The sequence below is a fragment of the Pristiophorus japonicus genome, chromosome 13, assembly GCF_044704955.1.
Source record: "Pristiophorus japonicus isolate sPriJap1 chromosome 13, sPriJap1.hap1, whole genome shotgun sequence".
Taxonomy (NCBI): domain Eukaryota; kingdom Metazoa; phylum Chordata; class Chondrichthyes; family Pristiophoridae; genus Pristiophorus; species Pristiophorus japonicus.
In genome coordinates this window covers 51,340,282-51,363,184 of record NC_091989.1, presented here as the reverse complement: position 1 = coordinate 51,363,184, position 22,903 = coordinate 51,340,282, and the positions used below count along the sequence as shown (strand labels likewise).

Genomic DNA, 22,903 nt, shown 5'->3' with positions numbered 1-22,903 from the left:
GCGAACATACAAAAATAATGGGCAGGAAAAGATCAGTTGGTTCTAGCCTGCCCCATACACTCATGCTGCAAAAGAGCACTATGATTCCCAATGCTCCCACCCACCACCAGTCATGCAATTCAGGAGGGACAAAAAAAAATCAGATAAAAAAGCCCTAGGCCAATTCAGGGGCAAAATAAACCTGGGAATTCCTCTCTGACCGCAAAATGTGATCAAAACAAGTTCTAGGATACATTGCTCAATATCCCACCTAACTTTTTATGCTGTGTTAACTGCCACACCCAGAATCTGATACATCTCCCTTTTGAATGTTTGCAATGAATCCCCATTCACTGCTCGAACCAGCAACTTGTTCTAAAAGTCAATGACCCACTCCAAGTAGAAAGACTTCCTGGCATCTAACATGTACGCACATACACCGGTTCTCCCTATCCTATCTAATTCAAGTACCTGTAGTCTATTCCCTTCATTATTTTAAAGACATCAATCAAATCTCTCTGAAGTGTGCATTTTTCTAAAGTAAAAATACTGCTTTGTAAGCTTATCGTCTTCACTTTAACTTCATTACGTAGCTTTAACAAAAAAATTATGCTAAATCAGTTCATCACATCGCTGTTTAATTCAGGGTTGGGTGGGGAGAAATTTTCATCAACCTGGCCCAGCAGGTGCGTAGTTAAAATAGTTGTGCACAGAGTTACTGCCCAGTTCCCACTCGATTCCTACCCACCGCAACTTAACTGGGCCCTTTAAATGGCCAAGGTGCCCGCCAAACTAATTTCAACAGCTATTTGAGTGGGATGCATGCTGCGGGTACCCTGCTTAGTAAAACCTGGTGGGGAAGAAGAGGAGCCCCTCCAATGTAAGTCAGAAGCTTTCCTTACTGTGGCCAGGAGAGCTCCTCCAGGTCCCACATGGTAAGTTTGGGCTTCTGCTGTCCCAGGCTCTTCCCTCCCCACGTCCCCCCCCCCTCCCTCCCCGCGTCCGCCCCAATCCCACCCTCAAAATAGCCATGATCCTCCCTTTCCGCAACTTATCTTGGTGCTGGTGGGCAACCTCTAGGTCCTGCAATTGTTCATCTGCCCAAATGCAGCCAGCTGCCTCTTTCAGGCGGGCAGTTGGTCGGTGGAATGTAAATGAGTCCCGGGAGTTAAAACAGCCCGAGTCTCAAACTGATGACATTGGTCACACGGGTTTGATGCTCGCCCCACCCTCAACCCGGCTGAAACCCGCTCCCAGTTAAAATCTTTCCCAGAAGTTAGTACACAGACTCCCAGTCTGTAGGAGTTAGAATGCAGGAGTCAAAATAGCAACTAAATTAGTGCAGTAATTATCTGTACTGAATGTTTTAAGCATACTATACAAATTTAATGTGATCTTGTAATTACATATGTTGGAACAATCTGAAAACCCTTATTTTTCACTATATTGACAGCTGTGTACTTTTGATCCTTTTTATATTGTCCAGCACTACATTACAGACCAGACTAATTTGCCTGGAGGGTTTCATCCAGTTATCGATTCCTTTTTCTGTCCATTATGAATAAACCCACCTTCCTTAGCTTTGCTGTTGACAACAAAAAGGAGAATGGGATTAAATGGAGAGCTCTTTCAGAGAGCTGGCACAAGCACTATTATCCAAATGGCCTCCTGTGCTGTCACATTCTAAATCTAAAATTTTTGTTTGTGTTTGTTCCACATTCTAGCACGAAAGCTAAAAACAGATAGCAAGAGTTTCTATAGGTATATAAAAAGGAAAAGAGTGGCTAGAGTAAATGTTGGTCCCTTAGAGGACGAGACCGGGGAATCAGTAATGGGGGAACATGGAGATGGCAGAAACTCTGAACAAATATTTTGTATCAGTCTTTACGGTAGAGGACACTAACAATATTCCAACAGTGGATAGTCAAGGGGCTATGGGGGGGAGGAACTTAACACAGTCACAATCACTAAGGAGGTGGTATTCAGTAAGATAATGGGACTAAAGGCGGTTAAATGCCCTGGACCTGATGGCTTGCATCCTAGGGTCTTAAGAGAAGTAACGGCAGGGATTGTGGATGCATTGGTTGTAATTTACAAAAATTCCCTGGATTCTGGGGAGGTCCCAGCAGATTGGAAAACTGCAAATGTAACGCCCCTATTTAAAAAAAGGAGGTAGACAAAAAGCAGCGAACTATAGACCAGTTAGCCTAACATCTGTGGTTGGGAAGATGTTGGAGTCCATTATCAAAGAAGCAGTAGCAGGACATTTGGAAAAGCACAATTTGGTCAGGCAGAGTCAGCATGGATTTATGAAGGGGAAGTCATGTTTGACAAATTTGCTAGAATTCTTTGAGGATGTAACGAACAGGGTTTAAAGGGGAACCAGTGGATGTGATGTATTTGGACTTCCAGAAGGCATTTGACAAGGTGCCACATAAAAGGTTACTGCACAAGATAAAAGTTCACGGGGTTGGGGGTAATATATTAGCATGGATACAGGATTGGCTAACTAACAGAAAACAGAGAGTCGGGATAAATAGTTCATTCTCTGGTTGGCAATCAGTAACCAGTGGAGTGCCGCAGGGATCAGTGCTGGGACCCCAACTATTTAAAATCAATATTAACGACTTGGAGAAAGGGACCGAGTGTAAAGTAGCCAAGTTAGCTGACGATACAAAGATGGGAGGAAAAGCAATGTGTGAGGAGGGCACACAAAATCTGCAAAAGGACATAGACAGGCTAAGTGAGTGGGCAAAAATTTGGTAGATGGAGTATAATGTTGGAAAGTGTGAGGTCATGCACTTTGGCAGAAAAAAAAATCAAAGAACAAGTTATTATTTAAATGAAGAAAGATTGCAAAGTGCTGCAGTACAGCGGGACCTGGGGATACTTGTGCATGAAACACAAAAGGTTAGTGTGCAGGAATGCCAATGGAATTTTGGCTTTTATTGCAAAGGGGTTGGAGTATAAAAGCAGGGAAGTCTTGCTACAGTTGTACAGGGTATTGGTGAGGCCACACCTGGAATACTGCGTGCAGTTTTCATTTCCATATTTACGAAAGGATATTCTTGCTTTGGAGGCAGTTCAGAGAAGGTTCACAAGATTGATTCCAGAGATGAGGGGGTTGACTTATGAGGAAAGGTTGAGTAGGTTGTGCCTCTACTTATTGGAATTCAGAAGAATGCAAGGTGATCTTATCGAAATGTATAAGATTATGAAGGGCCTTGACAAGGTGGATGCAGAGAGGATGTTTCCACTGATAGGGGAGACTAGAACTCGAGGGCATAATCTTCGAATAATGGCCGCCCATTTAAAACTGAGATGAGGAGACATTTCTTCTCTCAGAGGGTTGTGGATCTGTGGAATTCGCTGCCTCAGAGAGCTATGGAAGCTGGGACATTGAATAAATTTAAGACAGATATGGACAGTTTGTTAAACGATAAAGGAATAAAGGGTTATGGAGAGCGGGCAGGAAAGTGGACCTGAGTCCAAATCGGCCATGATCATATTAAATGGCGGAGCAGGCTCAACGGGCCGTATGGCCTACTCCTGCTCCTATTTCTTATGTTCTTATTAATGTTCCAAACACCATTTGGAACACTTTTATCATTCAGTATCAGGATCAAACATAGAGCAAGGCCAAAATGCATGGGCCTTTACAGCCATTAGAGAGAGTGTTTTATTCCACCAGTCCTGACTAGATATGAATCGGTGTTCTAGAAGTAAAAGGAGTGTGTTTAGGAATAGAAGAAAGCAAGGAAGGTGAAAAGGCCATTCTATACTGTTGTGTATGGAGAAAGAGTCAGATTGAACACTGTGAGCTCAAAGTAAAGTGTGACCTTAGTCTTTTATTGCAGGTCTGCAGAGTGCCTCCCCAACCTGTGAAGCCTCCTTAGATACCTATGCTCCCAAGGGATTATGGGATCCCTTGGGTCTCCAGGGGATGAGCCCTCTGGTGGCTGTACAGAGTAAATACAAGTCCACATATATAACATATACCACTTTACATAATCTTCTATGGGAAAGTTTGCAACAAATTCTCACTTACTGTCAAAGTGAGTCAATCTTGCTATATTGGGAACTGGGTGTTACAGCGAATTAAATACTAGCCTTTCACCTTTGCAGTTGGGTTCAAATCCAAGACTGCTAAAAAGTCTCCTGTGTAGTGTTTGACAATTCCTAGTGGGCATGGGTCACAACAGGAAAGTGGCACTCAGAGCGGTGACAAGGATGGCTGGTGTGGAAACTAGAAAAATGCACACTAGTGAGGTAGATGGTTTTTAAAGCTGGGATTAAGGCACAATATTTGGGCAGTGTAAAATGAGCTCTGCCCTGCAGCCGGCTGTGCCTTGCTCTATGTTTGATCCTGATACTGAATGATAAAAGTGTTCCATTCCCCAACACTAATATTCTTCACCTATTGAGTGCACACACACACAAAACATTGCACTATTTAATTACATTTATATTTTCATTATTCAAGACGTGTACATTTCTAGCAACACAAAAATGTTGTGGTTTGTGAATTATTTAATCATCTCTATCAATAACTATTCCTATAATGCTGAAACCAAGTGTGCAATATAGTTGAAAATCAAAAATTGTTTTTAATAATGCATATTACTTTATCGATGGTGTCCAAGTCATCAGAGTGCTCTAACAAAATTTATATTTCAAAATTAAGATTTAAACCGAGTAAGATTCTACAATAATGTTCTGATTAGATCATCTCCAATAAATTATCGTGCATAAAATTTGGAGGAGTATATTGTCCAGCAGCTATTTACCAGCCCTCAGTTGCCCAAGACCTATTTATGATCCACTTCCTAATAAAAACATAAATTCATTAAAATAAATAACTTGGCTACAAGTCAGGGTGGACAAAAGAAAAAAAATCAACTATGCATTCCATGATTATCTAAGGGGAGTTTGTATCTCAGCAAATTTTTGGAAGGTATTTCTGTTTTTTTTAGGAACTTGAGGAAGAAGAGGAAAGAGAAAAACTAAAGCGGAAAATTCAACTAAAGGTGCTGGAGCATGCACAGCCTGCCACTGTCAACATCAGAGTGCACAAGAAGATGATAGCACAAACAGCGGATGTTCGAGTGTCTGACAGGAAGTATATTGACTCAGTCAATCTCCAGATATACCAAGCTGTATACAATCATATAGTGGGAGAGGTATTTGAACATTTTAAGAAGATTTTTTAGTTTTGATTAAAACAGAAAACTGTCAGGAAAAAAACATATTGGCAAGTAAAATCAAGGAAAGCCCAAAGATGATTTATAAATACATTAAGAGCAAGAGGATAACTAAAGAAAGAGTAGGGCCTATTAGGGACCATTTAGGTAATCTGTGTGTGAGGATGGATGGTTCTTAATGAATACTTTGTGTCTGTTTTCACAAAAGAGAAGGACATTGCAATCAGGAAGCAGAAGTGTGAAATATTAGATGAAATAAACATAGTGAGAGAGGAAGTATTAAGGGGTTAAGCACTTTGAAAGTGGATAAATCCTCAGGCACGGATTAAATGAATCCCAGGCTGATAAAAGAAGCAAGAGAGGAAATAGCAGGGGCTCGGCCCTTCATTTTCCAATTCTCTCTGGCAACATGTGCGCTGCTGGAGGACTGCTAATGTTGTACCATTGTTTAAAAAGGAAGAAAGGGATACACCAAGTAATTACAGGCCAGTCAGCCTAACCTCGATGGTGGGAAAAATTATTGGAAAAATTCTGAGGGACAAGATAAATCTTCATTTAGGAAGAAATGGATTAATCAAGGGCAGTCAGCATGGATTTGTTAAGGGAAGGTTGTGTCTAACTAACTTGATTGAATTTTTTGAGGAGGTAACAAGGAGGGTCGATGAGGGTAGTGCGTTTGATGTTGTGTATATGGATTTTACCAAAGCTTTTGATAAGGTCCCACATGGCAGACTGATCAGGAAAGTAAAAGCCCTTGGGATCCAAGGCAAAGTGGCAAGTTGGATCCAAAATTGGCTCAGTGGCAGGAAGCAAAGGGTAATGGTGGATAGATGTTCTTGTGACTGGAAGGCTGTTTCCAGTGAGGTTCCGTAGGGCTCAGTACTGGGTCCCTTGCTTTTTGTGGTATTTATCAATGATTCGGACTTGAATGTAGGGGGTATGATTAAGAAGTTTGCAGATGATGCAAAAATTGATAATGAAGAAGAAAGCTGCGGATTGCAGGAAGATATCAATCAACTGGTCAGATGGGCAGAACAGTGGCAAATGGAATTCAATCCGGAGAAGTGCGAGGTAATGCATTTGGGGAGGGCTAATAAGGCAAGGAAATAAACAATAAATGTTAGGACACTGAGAAATATAGAGGAACAGAGGGACCTTGGAGTGCATGTCCACAGATCCTTGAAGGTAGCAGGACAAGTAGATAAGGTGATTACAAAGGCATACGGGATACTTGCCTTTATTAGCCAAGGCATAGAATATTGGAGCAGGGAGGTTATGCTTGAACTGTACAAAACACTAGTTAGGCCACAGCTAGAGTACTGCGTGCAGTTCTGGTCATCACATTACAGGAAAGATGTGCTTGCAGTAGAGAGGGGACAGAGGAAATTTACAAGGATGTTGCCTGGACTGGAGAATTTTAGCTTTGAGGAACGATTAGATAGGCTGGGGCTGTTTTCTTTGGAACAGAGGAGGTTGAGGGGAGACCTAATTGAGGTGTATAAAATTTTGAGGGGTCTGTTGGTTCCATTGTACACTGAGGTCCCAGATTCTCTAATGCCCTCACCATGCCATTATCAGCTCACATTTCCAGCAAGTTACAATGCAAAAATAATTTTGAGCTGAAGGGTACAGAAAAAATTCTAACTAATGGCGCACAATGCGTGGTGTCCTGCTCCAGCAAGATCCAACCAATTCAGTTTAAAATTATTACATTTCACTATACAAAGACTTGCATTTATAGAATGCCTTTCACAACCTCAGGACGTCTCAAAGTGCTTTACAGCCAATGAAGTACTTCTGAAGTGTAGTTACTGTTGTACTGTAGGAAATGTGGCAGCCAATTTGAACACAGCAAGCTACCATAAACATCAATGTGTTAATGATCAGATAATCTGTTTCAATGATGTTGGTTGAGGAATACATATTGGCTAGGACACCAGGAGAACTCCCCTGTTCTTTGAATAGTGCCATGGGATCTTTTCTATCTACCTGAGAGGGCAGACTTGGTTTAATGTCTCATCTGAAAGATGGCACCTCCGACAGTGCAGCACTCACATCTGAAAGATGGCATCTCTAACAGTGCAGTGCTCCCTCAATACTACATTGAAGTATCAACCTAAATTATGTGCTCAAGTCTCTGGAGTGGGACTTGAACCCACGATCATCTGACTCAGAGGCAAGAGTGCTACCACTGAGCAAAGGCTGACACCTAATTATGCATATATATTATATGCAGAACCTAGGGCCCAAAATTTGCCACCATTTAGCTCCTAATGTTTGGAGGTATCAGTGTTTTTTGGAGCTAACTTAATTTTGCAAGTTTCGCCAAGGGTATAACGCTGTCCTTAACAGGTAACAGCCAATTTTTTTAGTTAAGGTTTTTATGACGTTACTCGGGGTCAAACCATAACACCATTTTTGCCTGTTTTTGCGAGTTTCGCCAATAAGGATTTTTTCAAAAACGGCCTTGAAACACCTTACCTTACCAAATCAGAGTCAGATAGAAATCGGTGTTACATACACCCTCTTATTTATCAGAGTTGAGTTATAGGTTTTGGAGGAAGGGAACAAGACTCATATTATATCCAGACTAATTAAAAAATGTTTGTTTGTACGGAGGGAAAAGAGAAATTTTATTTATTGCAGTAAATTGCGAGTTGAAGTTCCACCACCGAACGCTGCTCACTGGGCTCGAGCCACACAGAGTCGGAGTGCTGGCCGGCAGGATCGGGATCGCTTCCTCGACCGGACACAGGAGCTCAGTGCTGCGCTTCCAAAGAAGCCCGGGGGGTGGGGGGGGGAGGAGGTGGAAGCCAAGCCGGGGAGTGGGGTGGCAGCAGCGGAAGTTCCTTTCAGCCGGGAATAGGGGCGGCAGCGGAAGTTCCTTTCGGCCGGGAATAGGGGCGGCAGCGGAAGTTCCTTTTGGCCGGGGATGGGGCGGTGACTTCCTTTTGGCCGGGGATAGGGGCAGAAAATGCTGGAAATCTCAGCGGGTCAGCATGGGAAAAATCAGCGCGGGTTAGCTACAGAGTAAAGCTGAACAATTACACGTTACCCTGGAAACCTAAATGCTTGGGCCTGCGCAGAACGGGGCCTCAGTTTTTCGGCACTATCAATTAGTTCCAACCACAGAAGCTAAGATCTTTCCGTATTCAAAGAGAAAAATGGCGATACTTCGGATTTTTTTTTGCCGCTACTTCGGCTTAAAAAATTGGCCATTAATCTTAAATAGTGCCAAAAAAAGGCAACGTGGAATTTTGGACCCTTAATCCTGACAATTTCTGGATGAAAAAGTTTTTAATTGCAATTTTGTACAATTTCAGCTAAGAATATTTTTATGTGATTAGAGCAGAACCTGAAACATTGCAGACTAATAACCTGGAAAGTCAGTGCAGAGTTCCATGTTAATACTAGCTGAAGTTTGTTTGTTAAAGTGAAGCTCACAGAAGAGATGAGAGTTAACAGACACAAGTATATTTCTTGTAATTTGCTTAAAGATTGACCCAGAAATGGTAAAAACGTTGGATAAAAACTTGACCTCTGGTGAAGAACTCCAAGAAATTTACAAGGAGCTTTTGAATATTATTCCAGATGATTACCTATTCTTTGACAAGGTAGGAAATGCTAATTCTCATATGTGGTTCCATTTCCAAATACTATTTAATATAGAAGTTTTTTGAAAAGCAAAAATGAAAGGCAGCATTACGTTTTCCACATTTTAAGAAGGGCTGTTTCTAAAACTTTGAATAGTTTTATGTACTAGAAATACTGGCACATAAAACTTTCCTTGCTCAATGAACAAGTTTGTTTTCCTGTATGGTTGGCAAGCTTTTTTAACTGTTCATTTATACGTATAAATAAATAGGAAAGTTTGTCTTATATGAGAGAAAATATACCAGGCAAGTTACATGTACCTATAACAAACACTGTTCAGTTGGCACAGTGATAAAAGATGCCTCGTTACATTTGTCACACAAATTAAAGGATTTAAAAAAATGGTGATGAAGAAGGCCCCAGCCAACCTCAACCCCAGAGTACAAAGAAAGTACCATGATAATCCAGAACAGAAGCAAAAGTGGTAAAACAGAGCACAGTCTAATTCTTATATTATCACAGTTAAAGGCTACTGAAAAGAACTGCTAACATTTTAGACTTTTTGATTGTTTTAGAACAGATTATTTATCATATAAATCAAGTATTCTCGAGTAGTATCTTGTATTTCTCTGCTTCTATGTAATTATTTATAAATAAATCTGACTATTTGTTTTAGCCTGAAATTATATTCGAATCATGTTGATACGTATCACCTTTTTTGTGGACAAGAGAACATGTCGGGCTGCTCAAAAGGCCCTCGGTATATAATCCCATGGTTAAAGGATAATGGATAGTCGTGAGGCAAGCTATCTCATTCACAACACAATGTGCATAATAGTGCACATTTCAGTTCATATCGATAGTTTGTGGAAACTATATTATTGTTGTGATTGCAAATTTAAAGTGGTGGGAGAGAGCCCAGGTTGTGACTGGCATATTCTATAACTCACCATGACCAACACCATGGGAGATACACTAGTATTCATAATATTTATTGATTTGTTGGATGTTTTATGATTTCAATATTACAAATTGTGAAATAGTCTATTGGGTATTTATATATTCTAATTATTGATCTAGGTATTTAAATAATTTATAAACATCTATTGTGTATTTAAATAATTCATCAATTGTACACTTGTATAACAATTGAGACCATTGTTATAATTAATATTTATGTTCATAGTTGTCCATCAAATCCTGCAGATCTGCTGTAGCCCATGACTGCTCAATACATTATTGCTCATGGGAGTATTAAAGACCAATCCTGGTTCTCTCAGCCCGCTGATCACATCAACCATGTCTTGCCTCCCTGCTGCTTCTATTCCCTTTCCCAGATCTGTGTCCATCTACCCTCCTCGTCCCACTCTTTCCCAATTCACACCCAACCCCCCCCATTCCTTCACTTAATAGAAAGATGACACATGCTTCGGTTCCCCCTTCCTAGTGAGAGAAACAAGAACATATCTGCCTACCTCCTTGTCCCTGTAACAGGTGATAAGAAAGGGAGAGTGTGAGATAAAGAGAAAAGGAGACAATAATACAGAGAGGGAGGGAACTGGTCCCATGCAGCCAACTGCAAGCCAAATGTAAAACTGCTAGGACTCACTAAGACCAGCTGCCAGGAAGTCCCATTTTAGCAGATCTTTCCGGGGACCGACTTTAGTGAGTCCCACTAGCTTTACGTTTAGCTTACTGCTCGCAAGAGTTGCATTTTGGGAATCCACTGGCACTAGTTCAAAGTAAAAGCACTTGAAGTGAATCAGTGTTACAAATGGATTCAAATGTAAGAAAGTACTTTATCAAAGCAACACAGACATATATTAAACATGTTTGAGCTCTGTTATTTAGGATCCAATGATAATTCCTCCAGCAGTGAATGTGGATCTTTCTGGGTGTTTTGTATCTTCCACTTTGTCCAAGAGGAAAAGGGAACACATCATTAATCCTGAGCTGGTATTATCTGAGCCTGAGGACAGGACTAAAAGGTAAAACTTGAGTGTCATTTAGGTTGGCATTGAAAATTTGTGCTACAATTGTGGGAATCCATAATAAATGTTTTAAACTTGCAGCGGCAGTAGGTCGCAGGACGATACTTTTACAGGAGAATAATTTTAATATCCAAAAATCCACCTGAGATGATATAAATGCATATCTCTAGGTTCACTTTGCACAGTTGTCTTTGAATTTGTACATTAGTTAAGTTACAGTTGTGTGCAATTGATGACTCAGTAATGAGAGGAATAGACTGAGGATAATCACTGGAGGAATAAAGGTGTTGCAGTGCGGGCGGGGGAGGTGGTGTGGTAGTCAGAAGAATGCTTTTCACTCAGAAGATTATTAGAATATGGCGTGTTTGATCCCACATGACCATTGAGGCAGAGACTATAACATAATTTAAAAGGCACATGGATAAGTATTTGAAAAGGAGGAATATCACAAATATTTTTGGAAGTGGGATGAGCAATATCTTCAGTTGAAGAACTAGTAGTGGCACAGGTGTGATGTGCTGCAGTTTCGATGGGATAGACTTTCCCCAAGGCCCTCACTGCCCAGAAAATACCGCTAAGCTTCATCAGTTAATGTCGGCAAAAGTTTCCACTAATTAGGTCATTAAAACCGCCCAGCGAGAAAATGGTTCTTACACCAATATTCTCAGCGATTTCTGGGCGGTTACAGCCGAAAGTAGCAAGAACGGGCAGTTCTTACAATTTTAAAACTATTTTAGTCCGAGGCTGCGGTTGGGCCTAGGGAGGGGGGAAAACTTAAAAAATATTTTTTCACTAATAAAAAAGTTAAAAAACACTCCCATGATAGTTTTAAAGCTAATCGCCATTTTACAATTAAAAGAAACCTTTAACTTACCTTGCTTTGCAGAGTACTCACCAACCGCTCTGTTTAAGTAGCTTTCACTGGACGGTTTCCTCGGCGATCTGGACGGGCTTCCGTTGAGGTCAAACTTCCGTCCTGGCGCTTCTTTCGGCGGTGCACGTCGGCAGTTTATTCCCGCCGGTAATTTCAAGATTTGGGCAGTTCCATTTAAAAAGTAAAGGGGAAACTTTCGCCGGGCGGTTTCTCTCACTAAAACAGCTGTACCACTGAGAAATCCGCCAAAAATGAAGGCAAAAGTGTAAATTCAGGGAGCTCCTGACTTCTTGTGACTGGGAACTTGTTAATTGATAGGCTGGAAATTACATGCTGCTGAGGGACTTAAAAGTCTGCGGTGTGTAAATGGTGTTTCTGTTGTACCTCCGGCGAAGTTCTAGAGGCAGAGCAGTAGCAGCTCCAAGGATGGCCCATGTTTCATCCAATGGTAGGATTGTGATATGTGAGTTGCTTGGAAGATTTAACTATTGGTGAAGGCACATATGTAGAGGGCAGGGGAAGATGTATACAGGATTATTAATGCAGTGGGCACATTTCAAAATTAAAAGAAAGTCTCTTGTATGAAGGCTTGAAAAATGGTTCCACATCCTATTTAGGCTCTTGTTTCAATGCTTTGCGACTGTCCTCTCCTGGGATCACCAGGAGTCTCTTTTCAAGGTAAAATTGTGCAAATTATGTTTAAATTCTGCTTGGAACTGGAGAAAAAGCTGATCAGTCTGGGGCCCATTCATGAAGGCTCAATCAGTACAAACTGCCCCCCTCATCAGCACAGCAATCCCCGCCCTCCCCCCCTCCACTGACCATGAAAAGCAAGATCCCAATCAACATGTGCTGCATTCTAACGGTTGTGCCACCCGGCCTCTCAATTGCCTGGGATTTTACTTAAAATGAACATTATTGTAAATGTTTCTTAGTTGCTGTGCATACTTCAGTACAATACAATTGCCTGATCTGTGATTATTAATAAATACAGCCCAGAACATTGAACCACTGTGCAGCATCAACTTTTTAAGAAGAATCGAGCACTTCATATGTTTGTTTACTTCATCTGTTTGAATGTTTTACAGATATTTATTAATGAAGCAAGAAGTTAAAGAATCTGAGTTTGTATCTGTGACTCAAGATGTAAATGTCGATGACTATCTAAAATACATTTATGCACAGGTGCGTTGCTCAGTTGTTGACTTGGAGATGTTAATTCCTGGATTCTTTTACTTCAATCTGGTTCAGTAAAATTACTGAGTCGAATACCTCTTGTGCTTTGAACAAAGCAGTCTTTATTACCGGCCAGTAAGACCTATCAGACAGAAGATATACTCTCTGGATAGAGCGTACACACTCCCTACGGATAGGTGAAGTTACATCGTAAAGCGTTAACAGTTATACAGTTTTGAAATCAGATAACAAAATATAAATGGATTGACAGTCTAACTCAGTCATTCATTAGTCAATCTATATGAGATGTTCTTCTTGAAAGCTCAAGTATTGCCTCCAAATGTTTCAATCTAATGGTGTGACTATTTACTGAGACCTTGCAATTCTGCAGATGTATTTCATGTTACAATTATATATTATTGGCAGGATTAGTGACTTGAAACCTTGAGACAGACTGTTAGCTATGCTGATGTTGCACTATTTGCAATCTGACATTCTCCCAGCTATTCTTCCATGGCTTATACATTTTCATATATCCCGTTTACTTTACTGTCCTTAATTCCATATATTCCGTTCAGATATCCACATCCCCCCTTTTATCATTCTATGATAACATTTAGGATCATTCTATGAGTATTGCATTGTTGAGTAGTTCTCTAGTTTGTTGGATCATAACCCGGGAACCCTTGACCACAAGAGGGTCTGCTAACCTTGTCATTGCTTTACAGCAGAGGTTAAGGCAACCAACAATCAAACAGCAGGTAATTATTATGATGAGAACAATTGCCCCATGTATTAGATAGGATCTCCAAGATCCACCCAGAAACCAATCAAACCTGCTAAGTTCTTTTGCTGATGTGGATAACTTTTTCACCTCCTTCCTTATGTGATCGGCAAGGTGGGTTATGTTTTCTGAACTATCAGGAATGTAAGTGCAACATTCAGATCCTATCAGGGCACACGTTCCCCCTTTCTCAGCTAACAGGTAATCGAGGGCCATTCAATTTTCTAATGCTACGGTCCTTATCGCTACCATTTCAGCTGTGATGCCCTCCAGAGCCTCAGCAGTGCGGTTAGCTACCTGTTCCAATATCGTTTCTTTGAATCCATCTAACAGTCTCAGTTAGGGTCAGGGGAACGGTGCGCAAAGGAATTCCCCCTTTGGAATGTATAGGGATATGTGAACACACCCAGCATCTAGTGAAGTGCCCTTTTTCCGCATAAACGTAAGACATATACAAAAAGGTGTTTACATGGAGCTCTCGCCTTTGTCTTCCTTCCCGTGCACCAAAACTGTCATATATCAACACTATTATGCAGACAGTAGCATACAGACACAATCTCATCTTATAAATAGTCCAATTATTTAGCTGATAAAAAGAGTTCTGTTTTCACGTTTCCCCTCAGGTCTCCGTCAGTGTATTTGGTCAAACTGATCCTCCTTCAACTGCCGTGTTCAGCTATAGGGAGGAGGAGATCTGGAACAGAAACAGGAATTAGACTAACCAGCAAAATTTATTTAAATGGTGATGAGCTTGCAGTGGTGCAGGTGAACCCAGGCATTTTTCCCCTCAACCTTGGCTGCAGTGGGGATAGTGAGTGACACCTAAAAAGGCCCCTCCCATTGTGGCTCTAATCCCTTCCGAATCCATACTTCCCTGGTGCCACGAGGGACAATTCGGGTAAAACTGGGAGGTCGAGGTGAGCATCTTGAACCTGGTTGTGAACTAGTCGCAGAGCCTGAGTCAGAGAAAGAACATAGGTGGTCATCAGTCTAGCTGAGATCTCATATCTAGGAACAATTTCCCTCATTAACACCTTAACAACAGTCTGAGTCTTATTGTCCAGGTTAGGGTAGGCTTCAATCCATCTGCTAAACACACCTACTATTACTAACACATATCTGTAACACTGAACTTTTTGCAACTCAATGTAGTCCAACTAAAATGTCTCAAAGGGACCTTCGGGTAGGGGCGTTTTACCCCAATCACAGGGGACTCCCTTCTCTGGATTATGTTGCTGGCCAACCAGGCAACGACTACTGATGTTCTGGGTGAGCGCCTGGAGTTTAGGGTGCCACCAAGTAGCCAAAAGTGTATCACTTGTTGCCCTTGCTCCACAATGAGTAGCAAAATGCAGACATTCTATAACCCATGAGGCCAACTCGTCAGACATGCAAGTCTGTTCCGCGGGAGTGGTCCAGAGTTTAGAAACATTGTCATAAGTACATGCATAATATTTCCACAACAGTTTATCTTTTTCAGGAGCGTCCCCCTGTGCTTTTATAACATCTTGGATGGTTGGCATTGGTATTTCCGAGGCTAACTTATCCTTCGCAGGATTTTTAGTCTGACTCATAATTTTGGGCACTACCATCTGTTGGTCACGAGAGGCCTGTTTGGCCTCTTGGTACAATGGCAATGCGTTTGGGGAACATGAGGGCTTGCAACAAATCAGATACTAGCTGTTTGAGATATCTCATTCCCTTGTGAGGTTAGGAATCCCCTATTTTTCCATAATTGTCCGAAATCATGCGCCACCCCAAAGGCATACCTAGAGTCGGTATAGATATTGACTTTGAGATCTTTGGCCAAGATGCAGGCTCGGGTGAGGGCGAATAGTTCAGCTTGTTGAGCAGAATAGGCGGTTTCAAAGTGGCAGATTCCAAGACCTGATTCTCCTGGTTTACTATGGCGTATCCTGAGATTCGTGTATCTTCTGGATTAATAGAAGTACTTCCGTCAACATACATAAACAATCATGACTGGGTTCTTCCTCATCTTTGGTTGGCTCAGTAAGAATACAGTCTGGATCTTCCATTGGTACATCAACTAAATCTTCCCTGACTGATGTGGCCTCTTAAATTAAAGATAAGCAATCATGACTGGGTTCTTCCTCATCTTGGGGTGGCTCAGTAAGAAAACAGGCCGGATTAATTGCAGTACAGTGCCGAAAAGTCAGTTTAGGATTGCCTGTGATTTCAGTGGGTTCTGTCGGATAGAGGGCCAGTCCACATTGCCCTGCACTGGGATCTCAATTAATGGGAGTATAACCCACTTGGGAGGGGTCCTCTGCCCACACATGAGGATCCACATAGTCAGGTATGTCCGAGCCAGTATGATGCCATAGAGTTGTTAATACTTTCTCGGGGTCCCCATTAAATTGGACTGTTCGGCCATGTTTTACGATTTGCACATCCCGGCTGGTAGGGTCAGCCTCATCTATGGCCTTGCGTACCATAACTCCCAAATCTTTAGCATGGTGAGGGGCTAATACTTCACGAGCAATATGCGGTGCCATTGTTAGGGGCTGTTTCCACAGATTCTTATCCACTTCCACAAAATCTGCCTCTCTTTCCAGTCCAGTCACTCTAGCCCTTAATAGAATTCCCTTCATTTCCCCTTCGTGATCCTGATAAAAGTTCTGCAGGTCCTGATTCTTTCCACTGGGATCGTATGCTAGGGTCACGTGATAGGGTGCCTGCGGCAGGTCCAGAGACCACCACTGAGGGGTTCTAGTGGTATAATACTGCCGCTTAAGGGTTTCCTGTTTTACAATAATCCCATTATCTCCACACTCCAAATGCAACTGGAATTTGCAAAGGAGGTCTCTAGCCATCAAGTTACAGTCCAGATTGGTTGTGATAACAACTCGATGTTCCACCGATTCTTCCTGGTAACCCATTTTAACCGGTTCTGACACTGGGAATGTCGAGATTTGTCCCAGGAATCCTGAAAGTTCCTGTGTTTCAGTAGAAGCAGGGAGTTTAAGCTTTGATTGTACAGAAGACATGAAGGCTCCCGTATCTATCAAAAAGGGTTGCCACTCATTCAGAATGGGTTCGTCGTCCGGGGAGGATCCCTGCACAATCAAGCTGCGTAGTCAATCGGGGGACAATTGACCAAAGGGGTTGTTCTGGGAGAAGTTAGTGTAAGATCTTCCTCTCCCCCCTTGCCCCCCTCCTCTTCCTCCTCTTCCTTTTCCATGCTGACGGTAGGGGCAATTTTTATTCCAATGTCCTTCCTGCCCACAATTAAAACAGTCAATTCCTCTTACCCAGTCCCGGCCTCTTCCCATACCATGCCGGGGACAATAGGGAGGTTTATTAGCAGGGCTCGGGCCGTTTGGTTGTTTAGTATAACCGTATCCTTGCTTATCCATCCAATCCTGTATGCCACACTACGGTTCTATTGATCCTTCCTCCCGAGATGGCTCTTCCTTTCTAGTCACGTATTCAGTCTTGACCCGGGTTGGGGGCGCACCTCCCCCCTCCCCTTTCTTTTTCTGCCAATAATATCTAACTGCCCTTTCCATCTGTCCGGATAGCGTGAGCAATCAAATAGTTGTTTGAAGATCACAGACATCTATAGAGAGGTGGTCTGCAGCTTGTTGTGCATCAGAGTTTGGCATTGGTCTGACAGGGAATTGGTGTCGGGACTTTGGGATCTTGGAAATCATTTCTAGGCCGGAGGATGTTTCAGAGCTGTCTGACTGCTTGACAGTTCTGTGTCTCGATCGGCGGGGGTGTTTGCTATGTCTTTCACAACTTGGACTGGTAGGTTGACTAGAAGATTTACGGGACTGTTTGTGATGTTGAGATATAGTTCTGCCCTTTCGAGTGTGAGATCTGGTCCTTTCGGCTGTATTGCTTGTAAACTGGGGATCCGAATCGCTATCAGAGGATGAGGAGTCAGTTTGGGTTTGTTGCTTTGGTGATATGTGGTTGTTCCTAACTCTTTTTTACTGGAGTGTTAGGTGGAGGGTGTTGGGAAGAGGACTGGAGCAAGAGGCCAGGGGGTGCGGGAGGCGCCGTTGGGCGCTGAGTCAGTGGCCACTCATCAATTTCATCATCAGCCTCGGTTAACACAAAGCCAGCCATTTTAACTTGTAGTTGATCAATACCTTTCTCAGAGGTCCCAGAGGATCTCTTAGCAAGTTTCTCGTGCGCACATTCATTCTTTTTTTTTTTAAAGACGTCTACAGTTTTAACATGTGTTCCCTCTGTCAATGCAAGTCCTAATTTAATAGCATTTGTTTGCCAACTCGATAGAAGTGATGCATCTTTTAATTTCTGACAATAATGTCGCCAGGTTGCAATTACATTTTTTTTTTATCCCCTTTTCCTCGTCCCCTTCTCCAAATTAATCCCTGTGCTTTTTTTTTTTACCTCTACGCTTCTAGTGTCACTTAGAGGCCACTGGTCATCCCCTAATAATTTGTTCAGGGCTCCTGATAATTTTCTAAAGTCTTCAGCTCTTTCAGGGAATTCCTCACATAACTTTTGTAGCGGACTATCCGCATCCGTGGTTTTATCTAACTGATTACCCATTTTCACACTGCCCCTCGTATTACTGTGTCGCTACGCGTTCGTGTCGTCATGCAATTTAAACAAACTTACAAATAGACACAGACTTTACAGAACTAACACGGACTTTAACTAACTCCAAATCTAACACTTACCCGCATCACCGCACGGTCCGCGTCGCCGCACGATCTTAATACTAAACTACCACGTCGCCTCGCAGTTCACGTCGCCTCGCAATCCGCGTTGCCTCGCAGTTCACGTCGCCGCGCAATCCGCGTCGACCCGTGGCTCGCGTCGCCGCGCGAGTTAAGATACTTTAACTTTACTTCAAACACTTACCCGCATCGCCGCACGGTCCGCATAGCCGCGCGATCTACAAAATAGACAAAGACTTCTAACACTTACCCGCATCACCGCACGGTCCGCATAGCCGCACGATCTACAAAATTACCCGCATCACCGCACGGTCCGCATAGCCGCACGATCTACAAAATTACCCGCATCACCGCACGGTCCGCATAGCCGCGCGATCTTAATACTAAACTTAAAACTCTAAACACTTTAAGACTTACAGACTTACTGCCATTAGCACTGACTTTCGCGATTCGCGTTGCTGCGCCTCTGCGTCACTACGCGTCGGCGTCACTGCGCGTTTACGTCACCGCGCGTCTACGTCACTGCGCGTTGACGTCACTGCGCGTTCGCTTCACTGCGCGTTTACGTCGCTGCGCGTTCGCTTCGGCCCTTCTCTCGGCCGCGCGTTCGCGTCGGCCCTACCTTCCGAGTTGCTGCGGGGTTTTTTTTTTAAATTCAATCAGAGCCTAGACGGGCCAAGTGATATACAAGGTCGACGTCGTACCTGAGTTGAACACCTATCCTCTATTTAAATCCCCATTTTATTCCCTGTGAGCCTAATTTTCTAATTTTGATTTCTTATGAGCCTCAATTAATTTATTTTAGTCTCCAAATTTCCCTATCCTTTGACGTTACTGCGCAGTTTAAATTCAATCAGTCAATGAAAGCCCTAATTTAATGGAGTTTTTCTGCCAACTGGACAGGAGTGATTTTATATTTTTCATAATTTAAAATCTCAGAACATTTTTTTCTTTCAGCACCTATTTAGTACGTTACTTTTTTTTATAACTAGAGAGAAGTCTGGCACGTAGGCTGTGGACTGCTTTTCGTTATCTCAATTGTTCCAGCCTCAAGGTCGTGTTATTTAATATAATTTTTTTTTAAAATCCTTTTAAATCCATCTCAGTTGTTTTGCTGTGCCTTCTCTGAATGTTTTCTTTCAACAAGTTTTTCTTTTTTTTTTTAACCACCGGGACCATGTAATTTTTTCTCTTTTTAACAAATCTATCCTTTGGGCATTTCCTGGCTCCGCAACTTATCATCCGAATATACGTAATTCAATAAGGTTCACACTCTTAAACTTCCCACATACAGGACAACACTACGAAGGGTTAAAACAAACTTTCATTCTGTTTGAGATAAAACAAACCACAACTCCCCGGCTTTTTTTTTACAGTAAAAGTCACAGAAGCATTTCTCATTTAAACAGACATTCACAAGAGTCTCTTTTCTTTCCTATTAATTTTTTTTGGATCCATGATTGATCATCTATCCCTATCTAGCTCTAACTATCTTTCCCTTTCCAAGTCGCCGCTTGGTTTGCGTCATCGCACAATTTCCCTATCTCTATCCCTATTCTAAGTTTGAAAGGTATTCACCAGATTGTCCTGGATCTCGTTCAGACACTACCTGAGAACCAGCGAGTGGCTAAACTTTCCTCAGACTTTTGAAACCGGGGGAAACTGGAGCAGTATTGAAATCATACTCACTCCAGTGGCCATTTTCCCCTCGTCTCATCCAAGGCTAGTCTGGCTCTTAATTCGCAAGTTTTCGGCAGTCGTCCGTTGAGATCCCACTTCTGACACCAAATGTTAATTCCTGGATTCTTTTACTTCAATCTGGTTCAGTAAAATTACTGAGTCGAATACCTCTTGTGCTTTGAACAAAGCAGTCTTTATTACCGGCCAGTAAGACCTATCAGACAGAAGATATACTCTCTGGATAGAGCGTACACACTCCCTACGGATAGGTGAAGTTACATCGTAAAGCGTTAACAGTTATACAGTTTTGAAATCAGATAACAAAATATAAATGGATTGACAGTCTAACTCAGTCATTCATTAGTCAATCTATATGAGATGTTCTTCTTGAAAGCTCAAGTATTGCCTCCAAATGTTTCAATCTAATGGTGTGACTATTTACTGAGACCTTGCAATTCTGCAGATGTATTTCATGTTACAATTATATATTATTGGCAGGATTAGTGACTTGAAACCTTGAGACAGACTGTTAGCTATGCTGATGTTGCACTATTTGCAATCTGACATTCTCCCAGCTATTCTTCCATGGCTTATACATTTTCATATATCCCGTTTACTTTACTGTCCTTAATTCCATATATTCCGTTCAGATATCCACAGAGATGTCAAAGGATCTTAGTGAAGCACTGATTGTTTTTACTCCTTTTTGTAAGAATAAGAACATCCGAATTAGGAGCAAGAGTAGGCCATACGGCCCCATGATCCTGTTCTGCCATTCAATAAGATCATGGCTGATCATCGACCTGAACTCAACTTTCCAGCCCGATCTCCATATCACTTGATTCCCCTAGATTTAAAAAAAATCAGTCTATCTCAGCCTTGAATATACTCAATGATTCAGCATCCACAGCCCATTGGGGTAGAGAATTCCAAAGATTCACAGTCCTCTGAAGAAATTCCTCCTAATCTCAGTCTTAAATGGCCGACCTCTTATCCTGAGACTATGGCCCCTAGTTCTAGACTTTCCAGCCAGGGGAAACAACCTCTCAGCATCTACCCTGTCAATCACCCTCAGAATCTTATATGCTTCAATGCGATCACCTCTCATTCTTCTAAACTCCCGAGAGCATAGGCCCAATCTACTCAATCTCCCCTGATCGGACAACCTCCTTATCCCAGAATCAATCTAGTGAACCTACATAAGAACATAAGAGCATAAGAAAGAGGAGCAGGAGTAGGCCATACGGCCCCTAGAGCTTGCTCCGCTATTTAATACGATCATGGCTGATCCGATCATGGGCTCAGGTCCACTTCCCTGCCCGCTCTCCATAACCCCTTATTCCCTTATCATTTAAGAAATTGTCAATTTCTGTCTTAAATTTGTTCAATGTCCCAGCTTCCACAGCTCCCTGAAGCAGCGAATTCCACAGATCCACAACCCTCTGAGAGAAGAAATTTCTCCTCATTTCAGTTTTAAATGGGCGGCCCCTTATTCTAAGATTATGCCCTCTAGTTCCAGTCTCCCCTATCAGCGGAAACATGCTCTCTGCATCCACCTTGTCAAGCCCCCTCATAATCTTATACATTTCGATAAGATCACCTCTCACTTTCTGAATTCCAATGAGTAGAGGCCCAACCTACTCAACCTTTCCTCATAAGTCAATCCCCTCATCTGTGGAATCAACCTTGTGAACTTTCTCTGAACTGCCTCCAAAGCAAGTATATTCTTTCGTAAATATGGAAATGAAAACTGCACGCAGTATTCCAGGTGTGGCCTCACCAATACCCTATACAACTGTAGCAAGACTTCCCTGCTTTTATACTCCATCCCCTTTGCAATAAAGGCCAAGATTCCATTGGCCTTCCTGATCACTTGCTGTACCTGCATATTAATCTTTTGTGTTTCATGCACAAGTACCCCCAGGTCCCGCTGTACTGCAGCACTTTGAAATCTTTCTCCATTTAAATTATAACTTGCTCTTTGATTTTTTTCTGCCAAAGTGCATGACCTCACACTTTCCAACATTATATCTATCTGCCATATTTTTGCCCACTCACATCGCCTGTCTATGTCCTTTTGCAGATTTTGTGTGTCCTCACACATTGCTTTTCCTCCCATCTTTGTATCGTCACCAAACTTGGCTACGTTACACTCAGTCCCTTCCTCCAAATCGTTAATATAGATTGTAAATAGTTGGGGTCCCAGCACTGATCCCTGTGGCACCTCACTGGTTACTAATTGCCAACCCGAGAATGAACCATTTATCCCTACTCTCTGTTTTCTGTTAGTTAGCCAATCCTCTATCCATGCTAATATATTACCCCCAACCCCGTGATCTTTTATCTTGTGCTGTAACCTTTGTTACATCGACTCTAAGGCGAGTATATCCTTCCTCAGATAAGGAGACCAAAACTGTGCTCAGATATGGTTTAATCACAGCCATGTATGATTGTAGCAAGACTTCCTTACTTTTGTACTCCAACCCCCTTGCAATAAAGGCCAACATGCCATATGCTTTCCTAATTGCTTGCTGTACCTGCATGCTAACTCTCTGTGTTTCCTGTAGCTCAGTGGGTAGCACTCTTGTCTCTGAGTCAGAAGGTTGTGGGTTCAAGTCCCACTCTAGAGCACAAAAATCTAAACTAACACTCCACTGCAGTGCTGAGGGAGTGCTGCACTGTTGGAGGTGCCATCTTTCAGATGAGATATTAAACTGAGGCCCCGTCTGCTCTCTCAGGTGGATGTAAAAGATCCCTTAGTACTATTTTGAAGAAGAGCAGGGGAGATATCCCTGGTGTCCTGGCCAATATTTATCCCTCAATCAACATAACAAAAACAGAGCATCTGCTCATTATCACATTGCTGTTTGTGGGAGCTTGCTTGTGCACAAATTGGCTGCCGAGTTTCTTACAGTACAACAGTGACTACCCTCCAAAAGTACTTCATT

At 42.3% G+C, this 22,903-nt stretch overlaps 1 protein-coding gene across 1 annotated transcript in view; it reads left to right on the top strand.

The window, feature by feature from the left end:
• ccdc87 (coiled-coil domain containing 87) overlaps nt 1-22,903 on the top strand; it is a 95,356-nt gene that overhangs the window by 45,765 nt on the left and 26,688 nt on the right. Inside the window, exons 11-14 of the mRNA XM_070896750.1 lie at nt 4,953-5,159; nt 8,678-8,794; nt 10,626-10,762; nt 12,728-12,824. Coding sequence (XP_070752851.1) covers nt 4,953-5,159; nt 8,678-8,794; nt 10,626-10,762; nt 12,728-12,824 — 558 coding nt within the window. The remainder of the gene's footprint in view (nt 1-4,952; nt 5,160-8,677; nt 8,795-10,625; nt 10,763-12,727; nt 12,825-22,903) is intronic.